This window comes from Lacerta agilis, chromosome 6 (genome assembly GCF_009819535.1).
Source record: "Lacerta agilis isolate rLacAgi1 chromosome 6, rLacAgi1.pri, whole genome shotgun sequence".
In the NCBI taxonomy this organism is placed as follows: domain Eukaryota; kingdom Metazoa; phylum Chordata; class Lepidosauria; order Squamata; family Lacertidae; genus Lacerta; species Lacerta agilis.
The window spans coordinates 92575196-92584807 of record NC_046317.1 but is presented as its reverse complement, the minus strand read 5'-3'; the positions used below and the strand labels follow the sequence as shown (position 1 = coordinate 92584807).

At 48.7% G+C, this 9612-nt stretch overlaps 1 protein-coding gene across 1 annotated transcript; it reads left to right on the top strand.

Moving 5' to 3' along the window:
* Positions 1 to 524: 524 nt before the first annotated feature.
* Positions 525 to 6736, top strand: PLAGL2 (PLAG1 like zinc finger 2). The gene is made up of 2 exons (XM_033153868.1): positions 525 to 911; positions 4078 to 6736. The coding sequence occupies exons 1-2, from the start codon at positions 661 to 663 to the stop codon at positions 5279 to 5281; spliced, it is 1455 nt and encodes a 484-aa protein (XP_033009759.1). The 5' UTR covers positions 525 to 660; the 3' UTR covers positions 5282 to 6736.
* Positions 6737 to 9612: the final 2876 nt, after the last annotated feature.

The window sequence follows — 9612 nt, the reverse complement described above, 5'->3', positions numbered from 1 at the left end:
GGCATTTGCAAAAGTAAAAGGAGTGTCATACACTGAATCCAAGGCACACTGTCAGTAATGAAACCTCAAGATGAGCTGGACTGTGTCCTGAGCCTTTTTTAAAAAAATGCAGACAGATTTCCACTGTTGCTGCAATGATTGTACACTAGCATTGGCATTTAAGATTGTGGTAATAATCTCTTCTTTAAATATTGAAACTGAAAAAAGTAACAAGTGCTCTTTAAAGGTTGATGTTGACATCTAGGAATCTGAATCTTTTCCTGTAACTCCGCTAACCCGGAAGCGCAACCTGAAGCGCACGTGTTTCGCGCATGCGCAGACGTGAGTTTTTCGGTTTGCACATGCGCAAACTGAATTTTTCGGGCTACGTACTTTTTGGGTTACGTATAGTGACCCGGAACCAATTAAGTACGTAACCCGAGGTACCACTGTACTCAGAATAGGGTTGGTGCCTAAAAGTAGATTTAAAATGTGGAGCCTTGTCCCCCCCCTGCTCTGTGCACGTGTCCATTCACTTCCCTTAAGCATGCAATTCATCATTCCAGGTAGCAATCTCTTCTTGCTGAAGCTTTTGGAAATTGTCAGTGGATGTGACTATACCAGTGAGATGCCCATGGGCAGGACTTCTGCTTCATTTGGCCCTCCTCTGCCAGGCCTGCCATGACCGCATTCTTCACCAGCGTCCCCAACTGGATTCAAGATGCAAAGCAGGAGGAGGAGGAGACGGGCTGGAAACTAGTCCCCCGCCCCAAGAGCCGAGAAAACGAGAGCCAAGGCAAATGCCAGCACGAACCGTCAGAAGCCTCCTTCCCCAGTGTGGATAAGCTGAGAGCAAACCCAGAGCAGAGACCGTACGGCTGCCCTCAAGTGCACTGTGGCAAGGCCTTTGCTTCCAAGTACAAGCTCTACAGGTATGTGGGGGTATGTGTTTAGAGCAGGCATGTTCAAAGTCCAGCCCGGGGGCCTAATCCAGCCTGCTGGTCAGTCTAATCCGGCCCCTGCTGCAGTTTATCACCTTGGGCAAACTGCAAAAAGAAGCTCAACAACTTCAATCCTAAAAAAAAGCTCAACAACTTTGGGGGAAAAATCCAAAAAAACAAGCCCAACAACCCCAATCCTAAAAGGTCAACAACTTTGGTCAGCCCTCACGCATGTTGACTTCATCAAATCTGGCCCTCCTTGAAAAAGGTTTGGACACCCCTGGGTTAGAGGGTTGGGCTAGGATGGAGCAGCCTCAGGTTCAGATTTGGCCATGGAGCAGGTTTGTTTTAGAGTAGTGTTTCCCAAACTTTGGTCTCCAGCTACTTTTGGACTACAATTCCCACCACCCCTGACCACTGGTCTTGCTAAGTAGGGATGATGGCAGTTGCAGTCCAAAAACAGATGGAGACCCAAGTTTGGGAAACAATGTTTTAGAGATTTAAAGAAGTGGCGAGGAAACCAGGCTCCTTTGAGCTCCTTGGAGGAAAGGCGGGATATAAAACCTAAAAAACAAACACATGTGTTCTGGTTGACACCTGTCTTGACAAATCCTAGGCGGCCAAGCTGCTGCTTTGGTCTTTGCTGCCATATTAAGAACATAAGAAGAGCCCTCCTGGATTAGGCCAGTGGCCCATCAGTCCAGCTTCCTTTTCTTTCACTGGCCAACCAGATGCTTATGGGAAGCCCACAAGGAGGACCTGAGCACAGCGGTACTCTCTCTACTTGGGATTCCCGGCAACTGGCATTCAGAGGCATACCGCCTTAGTACAAATATACCAATGAGCAGTTCTATAAGAAGGCATGGTGGATGGGAACAGTGTTTTAGAAGCCACTGTGGAGGACCATGCAAGCATGCCACTTTTGTGGGCCTGTTGAAACCTTTGTTCAGTCGTTCAGTCGTGTCCGACTCTTCGTGACCCCATGGACCAGAGCACGCCAGGCACGCCTATCTTTCACTGCCTCCCACAGTTTGGCCAAACTCATGTTGATAGCTTCGAGAACACTGTCCAATCATCTCATCATCTGCCATCCCCTTCTTGTGTCCTCCATCTTTCCCAACATCAGGGTCTTTTCTAGGGAGTCTTCTCTTCTCACGAGGTGGCCAAAGTACTGGAGCCTCAGCTTCAGGATCTGTCCTTCCAGTGAGCACTCAGGGCTGATTTCTTTAAGGATGGATAAGTTTGATCTTTTTGCAGTCCATGGGACTCTCAAGTGTTTCCTCCAGCACCATAATTCAAAAGCATCAATTCTTCAGTGATCAGTCTTCTTTATGGTCCAGCTCTCACTTCCATACATTACTACTGGGAAAACCATACCTTTAACTATACGGACCTTTGTCGGCAAGGTGATGTCTCTGCTTTTTAAACCTTACAGTGTTTCAAATCAACCCTATCTTTGCTTGAAAAGCCTAAAGCCTACACTTTCCCCATGTTTCAGGGCAGGTACTCTGTTTCAACCTCACAATAGCCCTTTGTAGTATCTCCACCAAACTTGAGATTGAGAAAGAGAAATAATGGCTTGCAGTGCCAGCCTGTTTTCTGAATTTTGCTTCAAACACAGCTCTCCTAGATCCTTGTCTGACACCACTCATTGGCAACTGCACACTTGAATGTTAAAACAGCCTGTATGTGAGTGTGTGGGTGTGTGAGAGAGAGAGAGGTGGGAGGGGGGTTGTTCCCCTGCACAGAGCTCTATATGAGAGTGCAAACATCTCACCACCTTTATTTTGTAATGTGTGAGACCTTTCCTGAAATGTAACCTAAGTTTGCCATTAGTACTGCAAGAGCAAATGACAGCTCTGTTGCAACAAACTGTTAGGCTGTGGTTCTTTTTATAATTACACAAAACTGACTTCAGCTGGACATCAAGGGATGGAAGGAGGGAGGAAAATGGTCTCCCGAAAGCCAAGAAAGTGAACAAGGAGACACTTGCCTCTGAACTGCCTCCTCTTCTGGGGTAGGTGACTGCCTACAATCTGAAGGCTATGTCTTCCAGTGGTCAGAAAACAATATACCAGCCCAGCAGAGCTTACCATGCTAAGTCCCAGTTTAAAATGCTCCAGGGAAAGATTCATTGTAGGGTAAGGGTTGTTGCTATGAATAAGAATTTATATACTCCATTCATTTAAAAAAGAAATAGGCAAACACTGGATGCTTTCACCCCAGTAAACACCAGTGCAAATGCAGCTTTTGTAACTAAATGTAGTTATTGCCTATTATTATGAGTGCTGAGTGCTCACTGGAAGGACAGATCCTGAAGCTGAGGCTCTCACCTCATGAGAACAGAAGACTCCCTGGGAAAGACCATGATGTTGGGAAAGATGGAGGGCACAAGGAGAAGGGGACGACAGAGGACGAGATGGTTGGACAGTGTTCTCGAAGCTAGCAACATGAGTCTGACCAAACTGCAGGAGGCAGTGGAATACAGGAGTGCCTGGCGTGCTCTGGTCCATGGGGTCACGAAGAGTCGGACACGACTAAACAAAAAAATGGGCAATAATAGAAGAAGAGGAGCAGATTTTTCTGGGGGAGAGGTTGGTTAAGCGTAGGAAGGATAACTTACACTATGCGGCCATAGATGAAAAGTTTGGGGCTGCTGGTGAAAGGCAACAGACCTCGGCACACAAGGCTCCACAGCATTCTGCCCCAGGACCGGTGCTACGGTTTCTTGTGCCCTAGGCGAGACCACCTTCTGCCGCCACCCGCCAAAGCCTGCTTTAGCAGGAGCCGGGGGGTGGTGTAGGGGGCAAGCAGCACCTCTCCACTGCAGCAGAGAAGCTGCTGCTAGCCCCCCCCCCCGCCCCAGCCTGGCCAGCGCCCCCTCCATTTTGGCGCCCTAGGCAATTGCCTAGTTCGCCTTAATGGACGCGCCGGCCTTGTTCTCCCCCCAGGTCCCATTTATGATCTGAATGGTGTAAGATGTGTGGATGGGTGTGGCAAGTGTCAAATTCTTTGCTCTCCTTCACTCCTGTACCTCTTAAAACCGGGCAGAGGAGAATCTCCTTGCCCAAGCTAACCTGCCCAACTTTTGTGGTGCTTGGGAGGGGGGGCGGGACAAGTAAGCTGCTTATAATCTCTGCTTTTTTTCCCTTGCAAGGCATTTGGCCACCCATTCTGCCCAGAAGCCCCACCAATGCATGTACTGTGAGAAGATGTTCCACCGCAAGGACCACCTTCGCAACCACCTGCAGACACATGACCCCAACAAAGAAGCTCTCCACTGCCCAGAGTGCGGCAAGAACTACAACACCAAGCTCGGGTACCGGCGTCATCTGGCCATGCACGCTGCCGCCAGTGGCGATCTCAGCTGCAAAGTGTGCTTGCAGATGTTTGAGAGCACCCAGGTCCTGCTGGAGCACCTCAAGGCCCACTCCCGGAGGCCGTCGGGCAGCGTGAAGGAGAAGAAGCACCCTTGTGACCACTGCGACCGCCGCTTCTACACTCGCAAAGATGTGAGGAGGCACCTGGTCGTGCACACGGGCCGGAAGGACTTCCTGTGCCAGTACTGCGCCCAGCGATTTGGCCGCAAAGACCACCTGACCAGACACATGAAGAAGAGCCACTCCCAAGAACTGCTGAAGATCAAGACGGAGCCAGTGGACATGCTAGGCCTTCTCAGCTGCAGCTCAGCCGTTGCAGTGAAAGAGGAACTGAGCCCCGTCTTGTGCATGGCATCCCGGGATGTGATGAACAGTAAGAGCTTCCCTGGGATGCTGCCAATGGGCATGTATGGGGCACATGTCCCCACCATGTCCAGCTCAGGATTGCCCCATTCTTTAGTCCCCAATCCTCTGCCAATGGGAATGAGCTACCCCCTGGAGTCGTCCTCCCCACCACAACCTCCCCCAAAGTACCAGTTTGGATCTACCTCATACTTGCCTGACAAGCTCCCCAAAACAGAGGTGGACAGCTGTTTGGCCGAGCTCCCTGGAGGCCTGTCCCTTGTGCCTGGTGAGCCATCCTCATCCTCTCCTCAGCCTATCACCCTGGAGGAGACTCTGCTCTCCAAGAGCCCCGCTCTGCTTTCTGAGGCTCTCTGTGCTGCTAACATGGACTTCTCCCATCTCCTGGGCTTCCTCCCCTTGAACCTCCCATCATGCAACCCTCCCGTGTCCTCGGCGGGTCTAGTCATGGGCTATTCACAGGCAGAGACCCAGTCACTCCTCACCACTTTGCCACCGCAAGAGACGCCAGGAGCTGCGACCTCCCTTGGCTTTGGAGCACTTCACTCGCTGCCCTCCATGTTCTCTCCTGGCTTGGGTGCAACCACCTTGCCACGTTTTCACCAAGCGTTCCAGTGAGGCAGCTGGGGAAAGAACGGGACTTTCCTTCGGCGTGTGGATTGGGTACGGCAAAGGTGCCCAGATTTGTTCTCCTTCCTACCGTAGGTTGGGAAGGCTTGAGGGGAGGAGTGCCTGCGTGGACTGGAACTGCCATGCGGACTTTGATGTGCGCCTCAGTCCCAGACAGTGAGTAGGTTGCAGCAAATAGAAATTCAGGTATTTCCCCAACCTTGTTTGTTTGGTAAATCAGGCATCACACTGACCTTCCTTGGGGCTTCCGTCCTCATTCCACTTTAGGAGGTGATTGAATCGGGGGTCTGCCTCACATTAGGGCACAACATTTCTTCTGCATTTCAGCGCCTCAGTCCACGGGGAAGGCTGGAAGAGCCTGTTGTCACCTGCTGCCCCTCCCACATCACCTCTGCTGATTGCGCCCACACAGTACTGAGTGTGGGCAGAGTCAACACTTCCTTTCTTCAGAGCCGCTTCATTAAGACTCATTCCAACCGAATCGTGTTTACGCACCCATAAAAAGTCTTCCCACCCACACCCACCATTGCAAATCAGGAAGTGCCAGGAACACCGTCCTTGTTTCTGGCGCAGCTCACACACTGTTTACACAATGGAATCGGGTCGCCCTGATTTCACTTCACTACTTCCATTTCTTCCCCTGTGGGGAAAGCAAAACTGACTATGGATTGCTTTTGCCAATTTAGCTGACTGCTTTGTAGGTCATGTTCCCTTAAATCTCAGCGTGGGTCAGAAGGATCCTGCAGCCCAAACAGCCCGGCTTGCTTTTCTGTGTTTGTGAGCACTCTTTCGCAAAGCATACGCAGGGATGGAGGGGAGTGGACCACGGCCTCACCTGTTAATGGAAGCTCGTTGCTTGAGGGCTTCTCCATCACTGAGGTCTGCCACAATGCCTTGAAATTGACACTTGGTCCTTGGCTTTGAAGCACAAAGGAGCTTGCTGAGAGGAGCCAACGCTTCAGCCCAGTAGCAACAAGTCCTGAGAAGAAGCTTCCTTCTACCTCTCCCCACTGCTTGTTGGAGGAAGCCATTGGGCTGTGCTTAGCAGTAGCCACTCCACTCTTGATAAGCCCTGCCCACAGAGCTTAATATTTCAGCCTCTCAGGCGTTGGAGTGGGCTTGCCCAAACCGTTCCTTTGCCCAAAGGAATAGGGCCACAGTCTTGCTTTCCCAGTGGCTCAGCAAGACTTGTGCCACTTGCCTCTTGAAGGAAGTTTGGTAGCATTTGTGGGTGGCAACTTTGACCAAGCTGTGTCATGTTCTCAATACGCCTTCGTACCCTTGTTCCTGCGCTATGGCTGTGCTCCCCACAACTTCCTGTGCTCCTTTGTCTCCTTGGGACCTTGCATTCCTTTGTAAGAGCCCCTGGGCTTTTCTGTCCCCCCTCTCTTGCACAGCCTGTTCCTAGTGTTTCCCCTGTGTTCCAGGAATGTGTTACCCAGTTAAAATGAGGGCTGCTTCGTAGTGTTTTCTGCGATCTTGCACCCATACAGTAAACCAAAGGGTTGGGACATGCAAAGAGTGCAGTGGCTGTCCGGGTTGCTGTCTGCTTCTGCTGCGACAGTTCAGGGTCCCTGCGTGCTTTGTCTTCCAAGGCAAGTTGATGAACTGGGCCCATTGGTGCTTACCAGCTGCTCCTGGGTTTCTGTTTCTCCATCATGCATTTGCGTGCTGTGTTTGCTGCTTCTTTTCTCCCTCTTGCTTAGATTCCGCTTCCTTTTTCCCTTGCCGTTTCAGCAAGCTGCTTTCCTGGACTATTCTGTCTGTATCACAGCAAATACCTCATGATGTAGGTTCCCTTCTTCCCTGTCCTCACGAACTCGCACTTGGTAACCTCGTTTGGGGTCCGTCTGCCTGTGTGGCACTTCAGGGTATCTTCATGAGCCCCAGATGTTCACTTCTTCATACCTCAGATATATACATATAAATAAATAAATAGATATATGGTTTGGAGTAGGGGTTACGACAGTAGGATCTGTTTCTCACTGCCTGGGTATGATAAGCCTACCTCTGCCTTCATCCTAAGATGTAGTCAGTGGTCTCTTTGGAGCCCCTTCTGCTTCAGCAGATACATAGGAAGTTTGTTTTCTACTAGTTCAAGTTAGTTCCAGTTTGCTTTTAAGGTCTGGGTTTTTCTCCCATTGCCTTTCAGTGTTTAGATGCTTTCTGTACAGGATTCCACCTCCTGCTGGAAGGACAGGCTTTGTAGGCTTAGCTAGCCCTTCTCTAGCAGGAATTATTTCATATCAGTTTTAGTATTTTGCATTATACTTACCTCAACAACAGCATGTGAAAGTGAGTTCCACAAGCCATGCTTCTTGATCTGTTTTTAAGACGTTGCCTTTCTAATTTCAGCGAGTGCCTTGCGCTGGGTAAATAGGAGAGTGTCTGGGCTTCTCCTTATCATTCAGTATTTTTAAATACCTCAATTGTGTTTCCTGTTCCTCTCTTTTTCTAGAAATTGCTGCACAGTCTCTTATGCAATCCTCACCACATCCCTACCTCGACACTCGTGATAAATCTCCATACTTCTACCTTCTTCAGACTTTTGAACGTAACTGATCCAAGATTTTCCCAGGTTGAATTGCCAATTTTTGGCAATTCCTGCCTTGTCTGTTGCCTGCTTTACTGCTTCCAGCCTTGAGTTTTGACAAAAGTCTGACTAAGGGCAATATTTCAGGCTCTAGCCCTTGTTCCGTTGAATATGTCTCCATTACCTGTGTCTCTTTGTTCTATTACCTAACCGAAGATATAGCTAAGTCTCTGCCCCCCCCCCCAACCCCGCCTAGTAATTCAGAGCCGTCTTGGACCCCAAGCTTAATATTCACATTTATACCAAAATATTACTCTGCTAATAATTTGGAGTGGGGTAAGAACTTGTGTGAGAACCATCCACTGAAGCCATGTTCACATGTTACATATGTAAGATTTGCCATCATGTCCCCATGTTCTTCAGCCAGGATGCATTTTGCAGGAGGAAAAAGCACACACCAGCTCAAACTGGGGTGAGGAGGAGGAAGAATGTTGCAGAATCTTCTGTCCCACTACCAAGGCATTCTGTGTGCAGAACCAAGTTTTCACTGAAGTTTTTTTTTTGGGGGGGGGGTACTTCCTCCACCCCCTTAGCTTTACTCAGGAGTGAAATTGTCCGAATCCGAATCTGCTTGGCAGGTAGCCTAGTCATTGTCACAACTAGGCAGTGGGAAGGAGGCAACACTTAAGATAGGAATTAGCAGGTTCCTCCCCTTGGTGCCTAGCCCAGGGATAATGCTACAGTAAACGGAAAGGGTCCATCATTCTCGCTGCTCATCAGGACACAGCTTTCAGGTTACCATAAAAAGTTAAGATGAGCTGATGATCTTACCTAGTAACTGTTTATCCTTATCCCATTATTACACTTAATCACAACTAGTTCTACAAACTTATAGCCAGTGGAAATAAGGATATTTTTTTGTGTTAAGCTACTGTAAGTTAATTTCTTTGAGGCCCATATTATTTGGATAGGTACCCATATTATTTGGATAGGTAAACAACTGGTGTGTATTCACCCTTTCCAACTGGCATGTGGGTTTTTTTTAAAAAAATACTTCCTTTGTTTCCTTCCTTTTGTTCCTAAATGTGGCATATTTATAGGGACTTAATTTCGCATGGTTTGTTTCATAGTGTGATGCCTGTTGTGAAGTAGAATTGGGTCTTGGAGTTAAAGAGGTTTCATTCCTCCTCGCAGAGAGCATTCAGCTTTAACCAAGACCATTCCTTCATCTCCCCCCTCCCCTATTTTCCCAGAGCTTACGATTGATTCAGGTCACGATGAGGTGATCTTGCCACAGCTGTACTCTTGTTAAATGCCGCTTGTATTCTTGTGTAGTCCAACCTGGTATTTACCACCCTTTCATGAACTATTGAAGGCAAAAGGTTTTTCTCTCTTTCTGGTGTGGCAGGTGCCAGTTCATGTGGCGCAAAGACTGGTAGGATCACTTGTTGGAGATTTCTACCATGTCAAAGGGGGGATTGGCTAAAATGGCTGAAATTAGTTGGATCCTTTTGGCCATTTGATCACCTTTGGTGTACCTTTTTAGCCTCTCCCTTGAGGAAGCTGGTTACAGCACCCCAAACAGGGCTCTTTTGGCCATAAGTTTGTCTCCCATTTAGCTTTGTGGTTTCTTCCTGTACCAGTTAGCCACCTGTCTTATGCCGAATGCTACAACATCACAGCTCTCTGTGTTGGACTTGATGTGTTGGACTCTTTCCAAGCTGTTTAGTTCCCTTTTAGTTAGCAATAAGCCCAATGGCGCTTTTTTTTAAAAAAAAAAAAACCA